The sequence below is a fragment of the Trachemys scripta genome, chromosome 3, assembly GCF_013100865.1.
Source record: "Trachemys scripta elegans isolate TJP31775 chromosome 3, CAS_Tse_1.0, whole genome shotgun sequence".
Lineage (NCBI taxonomy): Eukaryota > Metazoa > Chordata > Testudines > Emydidae > Trachemys > Trachemys scripta.
The window spans coordinates 177873033-177896667 of NC_048300.1; the positions used below are offsets into that span (position 1 = coordinate 177873033).

The 23635-nt window shown below is 39.6% G+C and overlaps 1 protein-coding gene across 1 annotated transcript in view; it reads right to left on the reverse strand.

Annotated features, from left to right (window-relative positions):
- NBAS (NBAS subunit of NRZ tethering complex) overlaps nucleotides 1-23635 on the reverse strand; it is a 343164-nt gene that overhangs the window by 128695 nt on the left and 190834 nt on the right. Inside the window, exon 40 of the mRNA XM_034766908.1 lies at nucleotides 23060-23197. Within this exon, the coding sequence (XP_034622799.1) occupies nucleotides 23060-23197 (138 nt within the window). The remainder of the gene's footprint in view (nucleotides 1-23059; nucleotides 23198-23635) is intronic.

A 23635-nucleotide genomic window follows, 5' to 3' on the forward strand; every position in this document is an offset into this window, starting at 1 on the left:
TTAACATTAAAAAGGTTGCAGAGCATTTTTTCAACTAAGAGATGGGGGAAAGCTGATTGCTGCAGAGGAGCACGTGGATCCGACAGAGACTTCTCTTAGAGGAGAGTCTATTGATAGAGATTCTCTAGGTTTTAGTCAGGAGGAGAGGATGGAAGAGGATAAAGTATGGGCCAGATCAGATGAGAAACATTCACATAAAGAATCTGACACATCAGAAAAAGGCAGACAAATAAACAGTGACAAGTTTTTAAAGTGCTTGTACACAAATGCTAGAAGTCTAAATAATAAGATGGGTGAACTAGAGTGCCTCATGTTAAAGGAGGATATTGATATAGTAGGCATCACAGAAACCTGGTGGAGTGGTGACAATCAATGGGACACATTATATCGGAAGGACGGAACAGATCGTGCGAGGGGGAGGGGAGTGGCACTATATGTGAAAGAAAATGTAGAATCAAATGAAGTAAAAATCTTAAATGAATCCACACGTTCCATAGAATCTCTATGGATAGTAATTCCATGCTCTAATAAGAATATAACAGTAGGGATCTATTATCGACCACCTGACCAGTACAGTGATAGTGATGATGAAATGCTAAGGGAGATTAGAGAGGCTATCAAAATAAAGAACTCACTAATAGTGGGGGATTTCAATTATCCCCATATTGACTGGGTACATGTCCCCTCAGGACAAAATATAGAGACAAAATTTCTTGATACTTTAAATGACTGCTTCTTGGAGCAGCTGGTACAGGAACTCACAAGGGGAGAGACAATTCTCGATTTAGTCCTGAGTGGAGCGCTGGATCTGGTCCAAGAGGTAACTATAACAGGATCGCTTGGAAATAGTGACCATAATATAGTAACATTTAACATTCTTGTGGTGGGAAGAACACCTCAACAGCCCAACACTGTGGCATTTAATTTCAGAAAGGGGAACTATGAAAAAAATGAGGGGGTTAGTTAAACAGAAATTAAAAGGTACAGTGACTAGAGTGAAATCCCTGCAAGCTGCATGGACACTTTTCAAAGACACTATAATAGAGGCCAAACTTAAACGTATACCCCAAATTAAAAAACACAGTAAAAGAACTAAAAAAGAGCCACCATGGCTTAACAACCATGTAAAAGAAGCAGTGACCGATAAAAAGGCATCTTTTAAAAAGTGGAAGTCAAATCCTAGTGAGGTAAATAGAAAGGAGCATAAACAATGCCAACTTAGTGTAAAAATGTAACAAGAAAGGCCAAAAAGGAGTTTGAAGAACAGCTAGCCAAAAACTCAAAAGGTAATAAAATGTTTTTTAAGCACATCAGAAGCAGGAAACCTGTTAAACAACCAGTGGGGCCCCTGGACAATCAAGATACAAAAGGAGTACTTAAAGAACATAAAGTCATTGCGGAGAAACTAAATGAATTCTTTGCTTCAGTCTTCAAGGCTGAGGATGTTAGGGAGATTCCCAAACCTGAGCCATCCTTTGTAGGTGACAAATCTGAGGAATTGTCACAGATTGAAGTGTCACTAGAGGACGTTTTGGAATTAATTGATAAATTTAACAGTAACAAGTCACCGCGAGCAGATGGCATTCACCCAAGAGTTCTGAAAGAACTCAAATGTGACATTGCAGAACTATTAACTCTGGTTTGTAACCTGTCCTTTAAATCAGCTTCTGTACTCAATGACTGGAAAATAGCTAATGTAATGCCAATATTTAAAAAGGGCTCTAGAGGTGATCCCGGCAATTACAGACCAATAAGTCTAACGTCAGTATCGGGCAAATTAGTTGAAACAATAGTAAAGAATAAAATTGTCAGACACATAGAAAAAGATAAATTGTTGGGCAAAAGTCAACATGGTTTCTGTAAAGGGAAATCATGTCTTACTGTGGAAGCAGAGAAAGAACTGACAGGAAGGGGATGCAATGCATGACAGTTCGTTAGCAAGAGTCAGGCTAACTGTAACCCTAATAACGCGAGATTTGTAGAAGCGAGGAATGTGTGAGGTGAGTGGGAAAGAACTGTGTGAGAAGTTGTTGTGACCTTGTATAGATAATGTGTAGATAATATGGAATGTAGACTAAGAGTCTACATTAGTGAGCAAAACAAGATATCAGAATGACCTATGTATAAACAAAATGCAGCTGTTGTTCATTATTGTCTGTAACAACAAGTTAAATGCTTGCTGTAATTGTTTACCTGTTGAGAGACCTGTTTAGCTCTCTCCCTCTAAGCAATTGTTAGAGAAAATAAAGTATCTGACTTGCTGTGCCCAAACAAAAAGTGAGAACTCTGTTATTCTCCGACATTACTAATCTATTAGAGTTCTTTGAAGGGGTAAACAAACATGTGAACAAGCGGGATCCAGTGGACATAGTGTACTTAGATTTCCAGAAAGCCTTTGACAAGGTCCCTCACCGAAGGCTCTTACGTAAATTAAGTTGTCACGGGATAAGAGGGAAGATCCTTTCATGGATTGAGAACTGGTTAAAAGACAGGGAACAAAGGGTATGAATAAATGGTAAATTTTCAGAATGGAGAGGGGTAACTAGTGGTGTTCCCTAAGGGTCAGTCCTAGGACCAATCCTATTCAACTTATTCATAAATGCTCTGGAGAAAGGGGTAAAAAGTGAGGTGGCAAAGTTTGCAGATGATACTAAACTGCTAAAGATAGTTATGACCAAAGCAGACAGAAGAACTTCAAAAAGATCACATACAGCTAAGGGTAGCATAACATCCTCTTTACTTTGTAAAGGGTTAATTCCTCTTTTACCTGTAAAGGGTTAAGAAGCTCAGATAACCTGGTTGGCACCTGACCAAAAGGACCAATAAGGTGAGAAGATACTTTCAAATCTGTGGGGGGAAGGTTTTTGTTTGTGTCTTTGTTTTGTTCTCTTTGAGGCAGCAAAGAACCAGGGCAGGAAAAATACATCTCTTTAAGCATATCTGGACTAAGCATCTAGCATTGCAGAAATAGTAAGTAATAGCAAAGAAATGCATTAGATTATCTTTTGTTTTAGCTTGTGAATTTTCCCTGTGCTAAGAGGGAGGTTTATCCCTGCTTTTGTAACTTTAAAGTTTTGCCTAGCGGGGAAATCCTCTGTGTTTTTGAATCTTTTGTTATTCTGTAAAGTACTTACAATCCTGATTTTACAGAGGTGATTCTTTTACTTTTTCTTTCTTTATAATAAAGTCTGGTGGGTTTTTTAAAGAATCTGATTGGGTTTTAGTGTCCTAAAACCCAAGGGTCTAGTCTGTACTCACCTGGTTACCTATCTGGTTGGTAGAGTATTCTCAAGCCTCCCCAGGAAAGGGGGTGAGGGGTCTGGGGGGATATTTTGGGGAAACAGGAACTCCAAGTGGTCCTTTTCCTGAATCTTTGTCTAACTCACTTGGTGGTGGCAGCATACCGTTCAAGGACAAGGTGAAATTTGTGCCTTGGGAAAATTTTTAACCTAAGTTGGTAAAAATAAGCTTAGGGGGTCTTTCATGCAGGTCCCCACATCTGTACCCTAGACTTTAGAGTGGGGAAGGAACCCTGACAACCGGCATTAGAAAAGGTTCAGAGAAGGGCAACTAAAATGATTAGGGGTTTGGAACGGGTCCCATATGAGGAGAGATTAAAGAAGATAGGACTTTTTCAACTTGGAAAAGAGGAGACTAAGGGGGGATATGATAGAGGTATATAAAATCATGAGTGGCGTGGAGAAAGTAAATAAGGAAAAGTTATTTACTTGTTCCCATAATATAAGAACTATGGGCCACCAAATGAAATTAATGGGCAGAAGGTTAAAAACAAATAAAAGGAAGTTCTTCTTCACACAGCGCAGAGTCACCCTGTGGAACTCCTTACCTGAGGAGGTTGTGAAGGCTAGGACTATAACAGGGTTTAAAAGAGAACTAGATAAATTCATGGAGGTTAAGTCCATTAATGGCTATTAGCCAGGATGGGTAAGGAATGTTGTCCCTAGCCTCTGGTTGTCAGAGGGTGGAAATGGATGGCAGGAGAGAGATCACTTGATCATTACCTGTTAGGTTCACTCCTCTGGGACACCTGGCATTGGTCACTGTCGGCAGACAGGATACTGGGATGGATGGACCTTTGGTCTGACCCAGTATGGCCATTCTTACGTTCTTATGTGCTTGCAAAGCCCTTGTGCTAAGATGGATTACGGTTTGAGACTAAAGAGAAAAAAATTGATTTGGGGGCTACTAGGTTTGTCCGCCCCTTATCCATAAGGTAATCTCCAAAATTTTGTTTACTAAGTAATCACCCTCTTCTCATTCAAATCCCTCCTAAACAATCATCTTAGCAGCACAACCAACAGTTAACCTATACATATAATTCAGTTAATGGAACTGTCAAGATTTGCATATACCAAAAACGAATAACTACATGTCCTTATTTTCATCCCCCATTGGTTTTTGAAACCCAACTCTCTCTATTGTTTTCCTGCCCTTTCCCCCAAATCACTCAGCCCAGTGATGGTCCTTAATTACAATAAAATACATTGTACTCTAAATACCAGGAGCAGGGAAAATCACGTTTTTCTATATTTAAATATCCACACTTGAGTCAGTATTAGGTGACTGAGTTATGAACTGCAGATTGAGTTTTAGTAATCTGTGATGTTTCTTCTTTTTTGGCATGAATATTTTACTTTACAGAAGCACAAGACCTCCTTAACATTCTCTCTCTAATATTTGAATGACAATACTGTATTCTTTCTTCACCAGAATAGTTCAACTTCAGACAAACCTGTGTATTAAAAGGTGTTTCTTCTCATTAACACATACAATTCTTGACTCCTCAGATACTGAAATAGCTCCCACATGGACAAATTAGTTCTCACTAATGTCACAGGGCTTGAAAACAATGGCTATTAAGATAATTATAGTAAGTTACTGAAACTAATCTTGCATTTCCTTGTTAGCTGACTTTTTCCACCTGTCACAAATCCCAATGTGACTTTGATTTTTTTTATTTAAAATTATGAAACATTGCTACTTTATGCTAATCTCTTTTTAAGTGAGCAATTATGTTTAAGAATTTTTTTTTTTATAAATATGCTGAATTTATTCATTCAGTGCAGTCAATCTAGGTTGTAAAAATAGTAAGTCACTTACCCCGTGCAGTCATAGGACCTTGAAGTCCAATGAGTCCTTTAGACAGGGAGTGCATTTTTCACTCATAGGATCTTAATGTTATTTGATGGCAGGAAATGCCCACTAGAGCAGGTGGGCTTGAGTATTCAACAGTGCTTTTTTGTTTTATATGGGACTTTTGGATCACAATTATCCAGTTATGCAACATACAACTCAATACAAAAACAATAGAACTATTAACTGTTAGAATCCTGTGTCCCAGTACGAAATAAGTCATTGACAATATTAGATCATGAGAAAGTCATTTGGCCTCTTTCTACTTCTGTTGAGACATGCTGGCCTTAATACCATGTTTCTCCTAACTTGTTTTAGCAATTTATATTATCCTCAAATCTCACTTATATTTGTTTCCTTAATTGTTAATTATATCTTTTAAAGTAAATCTCTCAAACAATTTGCAAACATTTTATAAATTCAAAAAATAAACCGAAAACAAAATAAAAGAACATAAAAATTATGAGCTTAGCTGAAATTAAATGTGTCAAAGAGAAAAGGAGGTAAGTTATGTGCATTTATTTGTACATATACACCCTTAGAAGTAATTGACACAGGTATAATATTTGGCCTTCACGAAAGTATTTTAAGTAAGACATGTTTTAAAGACACAATGACAGTGCATGGTGCTCAGCAGGCAGACATTTTCAGACGTATTTCCCAGAGCTCTATTAGCAGGACATCAAGATAATGGAATGTTGTATAATATTTCATTAGCTCCTCATTTTAAAAAGAACTTAAAAGAAATTGAAAGCTTTTCTGTTTCTGCATCATTCTCACTTTGGTGTTTATTCAAGCAGTACATATTCACAGCACAAAAGGGTGGAAGGTTATTCTATGATATTAGGATGAGCATATCATAAAGAAATACATCTCTGCATATACAAGCCTGAACAAAGAGCTTGCAATTCTCACGATTTGTGAAACTTAGATATGCATCAAATCATGGTTTACACAGTCAACTGGTACGTTTGACTTAATTTCTGTACTTTCAACTGACAGCTCTACCACAGTTTTCTTTGTGCCTTAATAGCATAGAGCTCCTGGAAATGCAGATGGAAACTGTAGATGCCAACCCCTGTAATTACCAACTCTAATAGTTGTAAGTTGGGGAAAGGAGAACAAAAAAAATTTCTACAATATCGCTAAAAGAAAAGATATGACAACTGAATGATTTACTTTGACACAAAGTGAAGTTCATATTGTGAATAAACTTTTTTCCAATAGTGGAAAGAATATACACCAAATTGCTTTCAGATAAAAATAATAAAAAATTGAACTATATATTTATTTTTAATATAAACTTGGATTTGATTTTGGAAAAGTCTGTGCAATTTTGTGTTTGTTTCTATTTAATTGACTGATGGAAAAGTACTATGTGACATAGTTTGCTGTTAGACTTGTAACATTTCAGAGGAGTGCTATGGGCTATTTGCATGCAGCCCATAGTAAAGGCTCCCAGTTGCATTTCTCACACACCTTTATGAAGTGCAAAATACTTCCGCTGACTGGAGAATGGATGAGTGAGGCAGGCATGTAGGGCAAGCTATAGCTCTGTCCACCACCTATCCAGATGTTCCAAGAAAGGAAAGTGGAGGAAACAAAAACTGTATGTGCACTTTGAACTCTCAAGCATTGGGGTTGTGGTTTGGGTAGCCCTTACTCTGCCATACAAGTGAACAAAGATTAGTAGCTCCTATGTCATTTTGAAAGGAAGGTTATATTTACTTTAGAAACCAACAGCTATATAGATGAAGCACAGTTTAGGTTATGGGGAGATTTCTGAATAGAAGTTAGGTCTGGTTCATGGAAATGATGCAATTGATAGCCTGCGTCCTTGGTTACCAAATGGTAGATTATTAGGGAAAACAAAGAGGAGATGTTTTCTGAAACACAGACATCTACCCCTTGGCAAACCCACTTTCTTGAGCCATGTTGAAGTTCAAGAAACTCACAAAATAGGCTGAGAGAAAGCCACTTAGCCTGACCCAGACTCTTTTTGGATATGTAGATAATATTCATAACAGTAGCTTTGTGCCTGCCTAATTATGTTTTCCATAGTATGCAACTATAGGCATTTACTTACAGATACCTTATATTTTGTGATTTTATCTTTCAATAATTTGCTCAAAAAAACCCCACTGATTTAGATGCAGAGTTTTAAGATGGGGAAAATTCCTATTGAGGAAACTTGGAGAGATGAGAACTAAACTCTGACCTCAGTGCAAGCAGTCAGAATTTGGGCTGTTGCCTGAATACCCAGTCAAAAGCAGAAGCTATCTGTAACTACAAACAATATCACAATATTGTGGACCAAAGTGGCATGGGGAAAGATTAACAACCTGAAGAGTACTATGCCTTGTTACATGAGGTAGCAGCAACTCCCAAAATAGCTATAGTGGAAAGAGGTAGAGAGAGAGAAAATCTGTTTTGCTTTGTTCCACATTATATATATTTTCAGGCTGCTAGACTTTATTATCTTGTTTCTATACAGCTGTTGCAGCTAAGTTTGTTCAAAGTAACATATTTCATTTTACCTATTAAGTAAAAAGATTATTTTTAAAGAAACTTAATAAGCAAGATGAAATATGTTATTTTGAACAAAATTAGCTGCAACAGCTGTGTAGAAACAAGATAATGAAATCTAACAATCTGAATATAGAATAGCTAAAATATATACTGTATAACTGTAACTGGGAGGAATCAGGAAGGAAACTAGTCCTGCAGTACAGAACAACTTCTGTATTACACAGTAGATGTTAAGGAATTACTCCAGTTATTGAGTAGAGGGGTGAACAGGGATTTCAGTCCAGATGGAATAAAGAGATGAGTGACAGATGCAAGATAGATGTGTGTGGCTCATCCAAAGAGCTGTGTGAAATGGGTCATCTAATTCCATACCAAAAAAAAGTATTTGCATTTTAGACTAAATTCATTGAGGAATATAAAGTTATTTACCCTACAGTAACAGGGACCATACATCTCAAATAATTGCCAATCTGTATTCCACTGTGGGTACACATGTGCTCCAGGCACCCGGATTTGGAAAATTCTTTGAGGGCAGTATCCTTTGGGCTGCACATGCACCCTCGCTCTCCTTGTCCCTCCAGCTGAGGAGATAAAGAGCAGAGCAGAACGACCATGCCTCTAGTTCCTTCTCTATCATGAATCCAAGAATGATCCAAAGCAAAGGGGAAAGAGGATGGGTAGTGGAATGCAGACAGGGACTACACATCTCAAAGAACCTCCAGTTGTCATAAAGTAAATACTTTTCTCTTCTACGTCAAGTGCTGGTCCCTATGTATATTCCACTGGGGGTGACTGACAAGAAGTAATCAAATAGGAGAAGGGTGCGAGGATGCAGGCAGCGAGCTGTTTGAAGGGCCGCTGTCCCAAAGGATGCATCAGCATCCTGTACTAGTGAATGTCTGATGGAACTCCATGTAGCTGCTTTGCAAATGTCAAGTAGAGGTACTTCTTGAAGCAATACCATTGATGCAGCTTGTGCTCTTGTAGAATGAGCCCTCACCACATGAGGGGAAGATAGATGTAACCACTGACCACAGGGTAAGATACAGCCCAAGATCCATTTCGAGATCTTCTCAGAGAATACAACTTGACCTTGGACTCTTTCTGCTACAGCAATAAACAGTCAGGATGATTTTCTGATTGGCTTTCTCCTTCGTTGGTAAAAGGTTAAGGCTCATTGCATGTTGAGGGAATATAGTCTCTTCTCTTCAGAGGAGTGTGGTTTTGGGAAAAAACACAGATAGGTGGATTGATTTACTGGTTCAGGTGAACTTAGGATGTGAACACAATGAAACTGTCTTTATGGAATATGGTGTAAGGTGGATCCGCCATCAGTGTTCAAAGCTCATTTGCCCTCCTGACTGAGTTGACAGCCACAAAGAATGCAACCTTCATAAAGAAGAGAGACATGGAACATGTAGCTAGTGGTTTGAAGGCAGGCTTAGTAAGCACCGAAAGCACAAGCTTTAAGTCCCACTGAGGAGTGAATTCCTTACTGGCGAAAAAGTTCTGATTAGACCTTTCCAGAATCTGGTAATCAGTGGATGAATGAAAATGGAGTAACCATGTGAATGTGAACCATGTGATATGCATTGCTTGCTGCCACGTAGACCCACATATAGCTGATGGAAATACCAGCTGATTTGAGGGAAAGATAGTCCAGAATAAAGGGAATATCAGTTGCTTCCGGGGACACAAGTTTTTGTGGTGTACAGATAGAGAAACTCTTCCACTTGGCTAAGTAAATTTCCTAGAGGAATTTTTTTTTTTTTTTTTTTTTAAGTAAGGACACTTTGTGCGGCTTCAGAGCGTGAATATTCTAGAGCTGCCACCTCATCCAAAAATCATGCCCTGAGATGGAGTGCTTGGGGTTTGTGATGCTTGATTCTGCCCTTCCTCTTGGTCAAGGAAAAGGATTACATGTTAATCAGCAACTGGGATGATGTGTGCAGGAAACTTGGGGACCAAAACTGTCTGGGCCAACTGGGTTGATGAGTATGACTCAAGCCCTGTCCTGATGAATCTTCCATAAGATCCAAGATAGGAGTGGCAAGGGAGGGAAGGCATAGTTCTGATAGGAAGACCAAGAAAGAAAGAGTGCGTCACCTTGAAAGTGATGTCTTCGGGCTCCCCCCTGGAACAGTATAGGTTTGTTTGAGAGGCGAACAGATCCCTTGTGGGGGTTCCCATAGAACAAAAATACTGTTCACCACTTATCATGTAACACTCACTTGTGGTCAATACCAAAGTACCTGCTGAAGGTGCCCAACACCACATTTTGATTCCCTAGAAGGTAAACTTGTGACAAGGTGGTTCGATTGCTGATGAACAAATTCTATAAGGTGACCACTTCAGCACACAGGGGAAAATATTGAAGTGTCTGCTTCATCTGAAGATGAAGGCTGTCTCATTGGTACCAGCAGAACTGCCAGATCCAGTTCATAATCTTCCTCTTCTATGGTAGCAGAAGGAAACTCTGATTGTCCTCTTGCAAAGAGCGGTGGACTGACTTCCTAGTGGATCACGTCGACGCTGAAGGGTGGAGGTATGGGTACCACAGTCCCCAATATGGTAAGTAAGATGGGTCAAAGGGTGGTTGTGGAGCTCCACTGGAACCATGGGGTACCATACAGATGCTGAGATGGGAGGTCAGTTCTAGACAAGTCCGAGTCCCTTGTCTAAGAAGATATTTCTCAGGATACATCAGTTCCTCAGGTGATTCAGAGCCTCCCAAGAAAGAAAAGGCCTATTCTGGGTTTAACGGTAGCACCAACGGTTCTGCTGGAGGGAAACCATGGTTGGATGATGGAACGGGGGACAGACTCCTCCAATAATTTGTATCTTCTGGTGGAGTCAGGATTTCTCTCATGAGGGAAGGACCTGATAGCAACAGCGATTGTGGTAAGGGAGAGCAAAAATGTCATCAGGTGTAACACAAGTCTCTGCTCTCCCTGAAGTGCATGGGTCCTGTCCATCTACACTGATAGAAAGTGAGCACTTACAGTTTGTGGTTGAGACTCCCAGTGGTTGTGCCTTTTGTTGGTGCCATCAGTTCCCAGTGTTTAGGCTTAGATGGTACCAGAGGTACTGTTGCTACCAAAAGTGCAGTCTGGTACTGACAGAGTCCTGGACTTGTTGGCTTTTTTGTCATGACTCTGAGACTTAGGTGTTCTAAATCCGAATGGGCTGAGCAGGAATACTTGCTTGCCTTAGGCAGGGTTGTATCCAATTTCTTTGAAGTGAACTTAGAAGAGGATTCGCTCTTGTGTTTATGAGAATGTTCCCTACCTTCCTGACAAGACCTCAATGGGGGAAATCTATGGAAGTAGATTCCCTTGCTCATAAATTGAACCTCATGTCAGAAAGCGCACTCCTTGCTGAGTCAGGCTAATGTTCCTGAGTCTGATTAGGGAAAGAGCAGCAGACACAGCAACTTGCAGTGACATGACCTTTCCTGAGGCAGTACAGGCAACACTGATGATCACTGCTGACCAAGAAGTAGAGGGGGCAAGAAGCACAGATACCGGAGCCTGAAGTTCCGGACATAGTCTAATACCTCTAACTTGATAATGGGGTGAGGAGGAGGGGGTAGTTTCCCGGGACAGGGAATCTAATTATAACATTTAGCTAAATTATCTCTGACAATAGCCAGCATCAGATGAATCGCAGGAAAGTGCAAGAAACCCCACAGACAGACAGATATGGAATAATCTAACTCTCTCATCCTAATCCCTAACAGTTAGAGATTAGTTTAAAACCCAGAGATGTTTCACATCTCTCCAAATTTGTTAGCATTAATTATTATAACTGGTTATTCTTGGTAACCAATTCCTCTTTGAATTTTGCTAAATTCTGGCAGTCAGTGACATCCAATGATTTTAACTACCTGCAAAGTATTGTTCACACAGTGCTACATAACTAAGACTGCGTGTCTGTCACGGAGGTCACGGAAGTAACGGATTTTGTGATTTTCCGTGACCTTCCTGACTTTTGCAGCGGCCAGTGTGGCTGGCTCAGGGGCTGCGTGAACACTCCGGCAGCCCCTGGGCCAGCAACAGTAGCGGTAGTTTAGGTGTGGGAGGGGGCTTAGGGCTGGGTGAGGAGGTTGGGGTATGGAGTGGCGCTTACCTGGAGGGGGCTCCTCGGAAGTGGCCGGCATGTCCCTACAGCTCTTAGGTGGAGGGGCCAGGGGGCTCTGTGCGCTGCCCCTGCTTGCAAACAATGTCCCCGCAGCTCCCATTGGCTGCGTTTCCTGGCCAATGGGAGCTGCAGAGCTGGAGCTTGTGGTGGGGGCAGCATGTGGAGCCCCCTTGGCCTTCCCTCCCCCTAGGGGCTGCACTGACATGCCAGCCACTTCCAGGGAGAGCCGGCTAAGGAGCCTGCCAGCCCCTTCAACCCTTTCCCCAGCACCAACACGGGTCCCGTTCCGCATGCCACTTCTCGCCCGCCCCTCCCACCAGTGCCAGCGGAGTCCCGAGCTGCCCACCACCACCCACCCTCACCCTCCCCCAACACCATCAAGGGTCCCGGGCTACCCATCAGCACCTGCGGCGCCCCCAGACTGCCCCCCCTCCAAGCACCCCCGCCCCCGAGCCCAAGTTTTAGTTAGGGGTATACAGTACAAGTACAATGAATTTTTGTTTACTGCCCATGATCTGTCCATGACTTTTACTAAAAATACCCGTGACTAAAACATAGCCTTATATATAACTAACAGAAGATGAAAATGTTGGTCAGTTTGCCTGGCCTGGAGAGATTTGCAGCCTGGATTGGAGGGTCAGCAGATTAGTGATCAAGATAATGGTGTGAATAGTGAGGATACAAAATTTGTGGATGTCAAACTTATTCAGCTAAATCAAGACTAAAGAGGATTATGAAGATCCCAGCTTTGGACAGTATCCATTCACTACCATTTTACAAATGATAATATGTATTTTAATTTTTGAAAATGTTTCTTAATTTCTAAGGTGATGGGCAGCCAATAATATGACAAAGATAAAAATAAAAGTATTAAAGAGAAAGAACCATTTATAGCTTTTCTTCAGGTCCCAATTCAGGAAAGAAACAGTTTAGTCATTCTCAATATGAATGTTTGTCTTTAAGCATGTACTTAAGTGCTGTCCTGAAGAGGAATGGATTTAAAATTAAATGCTTTCCAGAACTGAGGCTCAAACCTTTGGCACAAATTTTCATTAACTATGTCAATAACACTTGCTCTCACTGAAGATTAAGTTAACAGCAAATTTCAAGATTAAAAACTACAATGACTGAGTTATCCAGGTGCAAGAATACACTGAGTTATCTTGCCCATACATTACTGTGGATGCTTCTGTTTTCTCTGACATATCAGAATATTTATATCTAATACCAGTAACATATAAATTGCTCAAAAGCAATGTTTGCAGTCACTCTTGATAAAGATGGTACACAAGGAGGCACCTATGTGTCACATTTTTAAGGTTACGATTTTTTCTTGGAGGTCACAAAAGTCATGGAATCCATGACTACCAGTGACCTACGTGACTTCAGCCAAGGTGGCCGGGAGCAAGCACCGAGCCACCACAGGCAGCTCCAAGCAGGCTCCCGCAGCTGCCTAACCATGGGGGGTTGTGGGGACCACACAGCTGAGCTCCCTGTTTTATCATGGGTATTTTTAGTTAAAGTCATGGACAGGTAATGGGGCTTCTGTGAATTTTTCTTTATTGCCCGTGACCTGTCGGTGACTTTTACGAAAAATATCTGGGACAAAATCTTAGCCTTACTCATTTTCAACTGATGAACCCACTGCCGTTACAAAAATGTCAGAATCCTGCAAACCCTTTGACGAAAAGCTGCTGGCCCATAATGAACCCAGGCAAATGATGCTGGTCGGAAAGGAGAAATGCAATACTTGGGAAGACAATGTAAGATTCAGCTTTGATTGGTCAGACACAGGTGGGGCATGTTCTCAAGGACACATGCTCATCCATCATACAAGAATAAGCACCACATTCTGCTTTACAAGAATCCCACTTATTGATGCAGGAATAACTCTTACTGGCTCCACAGCAATCAGCACATATCTGTCCTCAGTTAAAAGGGAGTTGTTCCAAGCCTGACAAAAGTGGAGTAAATGGGAGGAAGTATTATGGAGACTGAGGTCAGAGGAACAGAAACATGAAGGGGAGAGCTAATGCAGATAGAAAAAGATGGAGAGGTTACTTACCTTGTAAATGGAATTCTTTGAGATGTGTGTGCCTATGGTTGCTCCATATCAAGATGGAGAACAGTACTCGAAGAAGGAGGTATATCAGAGGACTGGAAGAGCAATAGGGAAAAATGGGGGAAGAGAGTACCAGAAGGATGGCAAAGAGAGGGAGTTGAAAAAAAGTGAAGGTGCAGAGGCTTCTAATTTTTTTTTAAGAGATTCGGAGGCATCTGACCAATAATGGGCGTGTGGCAGGGTTAATTTTTCAAGGTAAACACGATTCGTCAATGGGTGATTTTACCAGAATTTTGTTACTTTACATGCTGCATTTGATCTTTGTAATCACCAAAAGGAAATTATCTTTATATATCACCCCCATCTTTAAAAAAAATATCAAAACCCCTGTTAACTCTTAAAAAATATACTCTTTACATTAAATGAAGTCCCTGTATTTTTTTTTTAAATGTTTATCCAACTGCAGATAGCTCCATCATACCACATTGTGCATTTTGTTATAACCACCTGAATTTCCATTCATCACTAACTTTTCAAAAGTTCTTTATTTTGTGGCAAAACATCAGACAAAGTTTTTGCAGAACCTAAAGGAAGGTTCAAGATATGGCAGTTGTACAGTCTATAAAAACACAGCAATCTGCCTGAATTATTTTTTTCCTGTTTCTCATAACTGCAGACTGAGGTACTGAGGAATGCACAAAGATTGTAGATTAGAAACGAGGTGAACAATTGATAGTCAAGTCAAATCCAAACCTTTAAGTACAGTGATGCATTCAAACAGTTGAAGCTATTTTCTATTTCAATTTTCTACCTTCAGATAGTCCATTCTGAACGTTTGTCATATTTAATTCCAACTTCTGAAGTACAATTTTAGAAACTATAATGATCTCTAAATCTATCATCCCTAACAGGCCCATCACCAGGTGCTGTACAAAGATTCCATGAACAAATCATTGCATATTCTACCCTAACGTGGCACCTAGACTCTCCACTTCTACATACTCCCCTCACAACCGTTACACGCTCACCACCAACTTGATTTCAACCAATCTTGCTTTATGATAAATTAACTGGCCCTTCTCTAATCCCATTACTAGGGGAAGTCCTGTGCAAAGAGAAGGGTCTTGTGCTGTGATTTAAAACTAACAAGATTAACTCATCCTAATCTTCAGACGATCAGGTGATTGTGCAGTTCAGTGACCACATCAGGAATGACCTACCAGTAACCTGAGTCCTGCCCTAGAAAGTATCAAGGCTGTTGCAGAGAAGCTAAATGAAGTCTTTGCATTGGTCTTCACTGAAGAGGATGTGGGGGAGATCCCCCCCACACCCAAGCCATTATTTTTAGAGGACAAATCTGAGGAAATGTTCAAGGTGCAGGGTCAATAGAGGAGGTTTTGTAATAAACTGAACAGAAATAAGTCACCAGGACCAGATGGTATCACCCAAGAGTTCTGAAGGAATTCATATATGAAATTTTAGAAATATTAACTGTGGTATGTAACCTATCACTTAAATCAGCCTCTGTACCAGATGCCTCGAGGATAGCTAATGTAACACCAATATTTTAAAAAGGCTCTAGAGACAATCCAGTAAATTTCAGGCGAGCATGCCTAACACCTGTACCCTGCAAATTAGCTGAAACTATAGTAAAGAACAGAATTATCAGACACACAGATAAACGCAATATATTTGGGAAGAGTCAGCACAGTGTTTGTAAAGGGTAATCATGCCTCACTGAGCGATTAGAATTCTTTGAGGGTATATACAAACATGTGGAAAAGGGTCCAGTTGATATAGCTGTACTTTCAGAAAGCCTGTGATAAGGTCACTCACTAAAGGCCCTTAAGCAAAGTAAGCAGTCATTGGATAAGAAGGAAGGTCCTTTCATGGATCAGTAACTGGTTAAAAGATAGGAATAAATGGTTAGTTTTCACAATGGAGAGAGGTAATAGGTCGAGTCCCCACAAGGATCTGTGCTAGGACCTATGCCGTTCAACATATTCATAAATGACCTGGAAGAGGAGGTGGGGAATAGTGAAGTGGCCAAATCTGCAGACTATACAAAATAACTCAAGATAGTTAAGCCCAAAGCTGACCATGAAGAGTTACAAAGGGATCTCACTAAACTGGGGGATGGGGCAACAAAATGGAAGATGAAATTCAGTGTTGATAAATGCAAAGTAATGCATATTGGAAAATACAATCATAACTATACATACAAAATGATGTGGTCTAAATTAGCTCTTATCACTCAAGAAAGATCTTGGAGTCATTGTAGATAGTTCTCTGGAAACATCTGTTCAATGTGCAGCGGCAGCCAAAAAAAGCTAACAGAATGTTAGGAACCATTAAGAAAGGGATAAATAATAAGACAGAAAATATAATGCCACTATATCAATCCATGGTATGCCCACACCTTGACTACTATGAGCAGTTCTGGTTGCCCCATCTCAAAAAAAAGATATATTAGAATTGGTAAAGATTCAGAGAAGGGCAACAAAAATAATTCAACAATTTCCATATGAGACATTAAAAAGACTGGGACTGTTCAGCTTAGAAAAGTGATGACTAAGGGGGACATAATAGAGATCTTAAAAGTCAGGAATAGTATGGAGAAAATGGATAGGGAGGTGTTATTTACCCTTTCACATTAGACAACTAGGAGTCACCCAAAGAAATTAATAGGCAGCAGGTTTAAAACAAAAGGAACATAACAGAGTCAACCTGTGGAACATGTTAGGGGATGTTGGGAAAGCCAAAAGTATAACTGGGTTCAAAAAGGAAGTAGATAAGTTCACGGAGGACAGGTCCATTAATGGCTTTAGCCAAGATGGTCAGGTAAGCAGCTCCATACTCCGTATGTCCCTAAACTTCCAACAGCCAGAAGCTGGGATTGGACATAAGGGGCTAGATCACTCGAAACAACTCTGCCTGTTCATTCCCTCAGAAGCGTTTGTTACTGGTCACTGTCAGAGACAGGATACTGAACTAGATGAACCATTGGTCTGACCCAGTATGCCCATTCTTATTTTCTTTCAGATTGCAGTAGTTGTGGTAGGTCATAATGCATTAGGTTGACTGTGACTGTAGCACAGATCTAACCCATTCTTTTAGAGACCAAAACCAACACCATGAACCTAAATAACTACTCAGGTGCTCAGTCGAAACCTTATATAAAAGTTCAGAACTCAAATTTGTCCATTAGCTTTCCAATATTAGCAATGTGACACATCTCTAGCTAAAATCCAAAAGCCAGGACCCAAAACGTATGCCATCTGATGCAAAGTGTACACTGTATATAACTTCATTCACATGAAAACAAGTAAATTTTAGCTCAGAAGACCTGCTCCCTTCCATGTCAGAATGGGTGACCCCCAACAATAGTTTTTCAATGAATCATATCAAAATGACTGGATAGATTCATAGATTCCAAGGCCAGAAAGGACCACTGTGATCATTTCATCTGACCTCTTGTGTACAAAAGGCATAGAACTTCCTCAAAATAATCTCCAGAGCATAAACGTTAGAAAAACATCCAATCTCGTTTTAAAAAATTGACAGTGGTGCGGGATCCAAGATGATCTTTGGTAATTTGTTCCAAAGGTGGTTTATCCTCACTGTCAAAAATTTACACCTTATTTCCAGTTTGAATTTATCTCACTTCAAGATGATACCTTACTCATAAAACGACCAAACACTCACATTCTCACCAGAGGAAATGAATTGTGTGATGAACCCTAGAATGGTTGAGAGATTATATAATCATTTCAAAACTCTTAAGTCTAAAAAGAGTTGATTTCATCTTTTGGGAATGAAGAAATGTTGTGTATTCCTAATACGAAATTCTTATTCAAATTCTCTAAGAATGGACCAGGCTGACAGTCCAGAGACTGCACACTGCACAAACACATAGAGATCTCAGTGTGGGCAATTAACTGGATCATCACGGACTGAAATAGACTGAGAGAGAGCAGTGCTATGATGTGATGTCTGGAGGATTTTGTGCAAGTAAAGAAAGGATAAAATAAATAGGATCCTAAGAGCCTCTTTTCCATTAAATGAACCAAAAATGCTGCCCCAGGTGTTGATGCGAGAGAGTTAGGCTGTACTGGCCAGAGAAACTGACAGTAAAACTATCCAAAATATTTCGAGGATGCCCATCACTGGTCTCTATACACCATTCTAATAATGTGTCCTGTATTTGTGACTGAAAATACTTTACACTGTTAAGCTCCCAGTGGAGTTAAAAGATTAAATCTAGCTAGCAAAGGAAAGTGTACTCCTTTTAGGAGCCAGTATAAGAAGTTAAATTTAATATCAGACGGGCTAACAGTGCCAGCAGAAAACACCAGGTGTTGAAGTTTAAATCAACACAGCTTCCAACATGGAGGCCAGTGTGGCTGAAAACAGTATTTAAGATATTGCTGCTGGCCAAAAAAACAAAAAAACAGTTGCTACCACTGTTACATTAAATGATTTGTGCCTGTAGAGTTGAATGACTTGTCCAAGTGCTGGATTTTAAAAGCGTTTTGCTTGTTTCTTTGTTTGAAACCAGTCCTTCAAGCAAAAATGGGGGAATAATTTACTCCCCATGCAAAGGTTTTATTTTTATTTAATTTATTTATTTTCCATTTGGTTCCCCCTGAGGTCAGATATTAAAGAATCACCTTCAGGCAGGAAACAATCTCATCACTTTGTTTCTACTGAAACTGAAAGGTATTTCAGTGGAATTAACACAAGATACATGAAAGCATAAAGAATCAAATGCAAAGCGGACCTTGCAGACAGCCATCAAAAATGGCATTGAAAGAACCAGTAGGTAACAATATACAAAAATTTTGACTGAAGCTGCTACTTTAAAAAAAATGGTAAACTGGGAAGCAAGGCCAGAAAATCTATAATAATAATTGCACACTTTCACTCAGCATTGAAGGTCATTCAACATCCCAGCATCATTTTCGCTGTGGAGCAGGAAATGTTGAGGTTTTAATAGCATCAATTTTCGTGCTAACGGATCTGATACATTTTTTAAAACTTTGAAGATTATAATAAGATGTTGTGTGCAGTAGTATAAAAACCTTACACATAAATACGACTACATTATTCACAAGAGACAAAGCTACAATTCAGGCAGTTCATGTCAAAGTCATGTCAATTTAAAATGTAACTATGGAACCACTCTGTTTTACTTATTCCACCTCTGGAGAAAAGTTATTTTAAACAATTAAGACGATAAAATATTTTATTAGTACTATACCCGTATAAAATAATCTCCACCCCTGAACTCACATTGCCTTAGTTGTACAGGTATGCAAAGGCCTTTGAATAACTCACACTGCCCTAGCTGTACTCCACATATAGGCCTTGGCGTACCTAGACAGAAAAGAAAATATTAAATAATTGTAAAGGTTATTAAATAGGGTTTTTTTCTGTACAGCACGGTGGTGTTGTAAAGTGCAATGTCATACCTGATAGCTAAATGCAAATGCTTTATACTGTACCATTTCAAAGCCTGAAAACCCAGAATTCCAATCGGATATAGGAGAGGAAAGAGTGGTCTTTTTCGCCTATATGAAAATTGTTCTTCTAAAATAAAGAGTCTCCAATATTACTTTGTCCTCTGATCCCAGCCAGGGGCATTGCTGTCATACTGACTCAGAGAGAGGAGTGCGACCTTCTGAATGACCAACAGAACTTCCTGCAACACTTAAGTGAAACATGTCTGAAGCAGTATGGGAAAACTCATCTATCCCAACTCTGAGACAGGAAAAAAAAAAGAAGAAAAGGGCAAACAATCTTATTCAATGCGTAAATCCACTTTAATAGAGACTTCATGAGGAGATATGTGTATCTGCAACTCAGATGGATAACCTTCTGCTAAAACATTATCTTGCCTGAGCTGATCTGCGTTGTAGATACTCAGCCTAAATCATGTTGTCTGTAAGATCAATACAGCTCACAGCTCTAAATTAAGACATAGACAAGAAAGCAGTATAGTGTTTGTTCAGAGTAGCAAATAACAGTAGAATTGAATTCTATAATAAAAGGAACATCACTGATGCATTCATTCTACAGTCTATTTCTGTGTTGCAAAATTACTATAGACTATTATATTTCTCATTTTAAGTAAATAAAATTAAGTATTTTGCCTTCCAAGACCTATCGTCATACATAACCATACCACCACAGTAAACTGAAATGTACAAGTCATCCAGAGGGCATTAAGTTTTCCCAGTATTAACATTTCTGATACATACTTCCAATTTCTCATACTTCTAAACCTCCTAAATAATTCTGGTAACAGAAATCTAACCTGAATCAATTTCAGAAAACATTTCCAAAAGAACAGCAAAGAGGAAAGTTAAGCTGGTTTTTAAAAGTCCTGTTTTGTGAGGTGATTTCCCCATTAGAAAAACTCAAGGAGGAGATCAGACATAAAACATGGTGCCCTACTCTTAAGAGCAAACAGAAGTGGAAGAGCTTGGTTAATTTGGGTTATTGTCTCAGAGACCCTCTAGAGCACAATGCCGAAGGTGGAAGCTTTCCAGGCATTATCTCAGGAACTTATCAGGAGAGTCCTAAGGGCATGGCTGTATTATCATTACATCATAGCTCCACAGATGTGTACATAGTTCTGATTTTACATGGTTGTTTTATGCAAGAAATTTAAAATAAAAAAACTTTTAAAAATTCCCACTTAAATGAAAGCGTGAAACTTGAAAAGTTTTCAGGTTTTGACACTGAAAAAAGGGGAAGAGCACAACAATAAAAATACTTTTTCTCTTTTTAACTGAAATTGAACTTTTTAATACAAAATTTTTATTCAGGGAAAAAAACCCTGCTCTCTTCCACTGAAAATTATAGACCACTTTTTAGACGAGCTGTACGTGCATTTCACTTCACAGAATACACATTGATGGATTCCCTGCCCAGAGGATCTTACAATCTACATAATTACCAGAAAAGCAGAAGATGATAATAAAGGGATGGGAGAAGAAAAAGGATATATTCTGAAAGGTTTTCTGTATGAGAGAGAAGTGAATGCCACTTCCCCTACCATTGGCTGATGTACTACTTAGGAATAAATTTATTCTTCCTAGGTACTAAAATTAAAAGGACAAAGACATACAAGAGTGGCAGAAGGCTTACGTAGGTAGCAGAGTGAAAAGCTTAGAAATTTTGTTCTCAGCTATGTTCTTAAAGTACTGGGTGAGGGATCTCCAAAGATTTTCCTGCCAGAACAGTGGAGAGCCACAGTTCACTTCTACTGTGAAATTTAAACTGGACTTGCTCAGAGCTATCAGCACAATCAAAGAACCACATGAAGTTCTCAGAGATGAAGCTGTTGCAAGTGTAAATTCTGAAACTTTTAAGCAAATTGGAAAAATCCTTGGAATTCTTTCAGTTGAGATTTGCTGGATGGAGAAAACAGTTCTAAAAGCACTCAAAAGTAGATAAAGACCAATGGAGTGTAGGGAAATTCATAAGACCACTAGAGAAGGCTGACAGTACTTTGTCTATATGGTCTTGGAGATAGGCAAAATCCTCCATGGAAAGGGAAAACTCCATAGCAATTATCACATTTAGTGCAAAAGGCCATGGTTGTGGTGTAAGGAGGATTCACCATCAGCACTCCAGGTTCACCCACTCTCCCAGCTGAGGCGATGGCTACCAGGAATGAAACCTTCATGGATAGGAGAGAGAGATGGATCATGTAGCTAGTGAGCATCAGGAGAACAAGGTTCAGGTCCCATTGAGAAGTAGTTTTTTTTACTGGCAGAAAGTTTCTGGAGGCTTTTCCAGAATTTGTTAGTCCATGGGTGAGTGAAGATCAAATAAACCTGTGAAGGTGGCTGATACATACTCACTGCTGCCAACTGGAACCGTAAAGAACTGTTTGAAAGACATGCTATTTTTAGGGAAAGAAGATGGTCCAAAATAAATGAAATAGCCACAGCTTTTGGGGACGTACAACTTTGCCATGCCCAGATACAGAAATGCTTCCACTTGGCTAAATAACATCTTCTAATGGAATCCTTTCTATTATTGATAAGGCTGCTTAGTACAGCTTCAGAAGTTGACACCCATCCAAAAACCATGCCTTGAGATGGTGTGATTGGAGTTTGGGGCTTGATTTTACCTTTCCCTTGAGTCAGGAGATCGGAAAAGGACTGAATGTTGATCAAGAGGACATGCATAGGAGTCTTGTGAACCAAAATTGTCTGGGCCAGTTTGGGGCAACAAGAATGACTTACGCCCTGTTCTGAAAGACCCATAGGAGTGCTAATGGAGACAAGATATAGTTTAGACAGTCTGACCACGGAAGTAGAGCATTGCACTGAGAATGGTGTACTAGGGCTCATCTGGAGCAGTATATGCTGCATTTTTGTTCATCAACCAGGTGATTGAACCCACCACTCTGCCAGATACCTGATCTTGGGGAAGAGAAGTAAGAAATATTGTAAGTCTCTATTCCAATAAAACAAATACAAATTAAAAATGATAAGAGAAAATGGTCAGGAGAAACTGAACCATCTACTTGTTCAGCTGCTGGAGGCAGAACATCTAGTGGCCCGAGATGAAGGGTTAGGTTTAGTCCCTAAGCCTTCAAGAAACAACACTGGACCACCTCCAAAATTCCATAGGTGGGGACATTAACTATTAGTGATGAATAAGGAGAGAATCTGTACAACAGAAAAAAATTGGTCAAATCAAATCAGTGAATAATTATCATTTGGTAATCAATTTGCAATGCAGTATTTTTGACCTAAGGTACAGTGCAACAATACACTGTCTCAAAACACGCAAAAGAAACCTTTTGGAACAACACAGTTCTTGTTTAGACAGTTTAGTCTTCCGCAGAAGTGTAATATACATGCTGGCAGATGACCTATTCAGTATATGATGAATGTTTGTAAAGTGCTTTGGAAATGGACAGTGCTACTGTATACAAATCCTAAATAGCTTAAAATATCAAAAACATGTACTATACTTTTTTGAAACACATGTTAAGTACTTCTCTGATTACAGAACAGTAGAAGAAATAATTATATACAACCTGGCTGACTGTCCAAAGTGCAAGTCAGAGCTGCTCCTTAACCTTAATGCAGGCTTTTTAGAATAGATTTTATATTGAATATTAATGAATATGGGGAAAAAAAGAGAACTAACCCTGTAGAGGGGATGGCATTTGTCCTTGAAACATGGTGCCAAATGAGCATAGATCTGCAGGCTATAGTAATAACTTGCCAGCTGGAGAGATAAAGCAGAATGTGATTGCTTTTCAAAGCACTTGTTGGCATCTACCACCTAGGAGAAAAAGGACATTAACTTAGATGAAAGAATTAACAAGTTTATAATTGTAAGTGCACAAGCTTTCTAGAAGCTAGTCTTGAACCATGGTTTAGAAGTAGAACTGGCTACATGCGTTCCCCCCCCCGAAAGGGGATTGAATACAGAGCAAAAATGGACATAACTGCATCAAAATACATAACAAAAGACCACCTGTATTACACTAGCTCCTGTCTTGAGGCTACCACAAAATATCACTCAGCTACATTAAATACAATTCTTATCCCTCTTTATTAAAATGCTACCTTCCAAATTTGTCAGCCGCATTTGAGTTATTGTGCAAAAAGCCTCGACAAGTTAATTTTAATATCAGGATGTATGGCTCCCACCACCACTCATGATACAACAGTTCAGTAACATCTGTTCAGATTTTCTTCAACGTTATCCGCCCAAAGC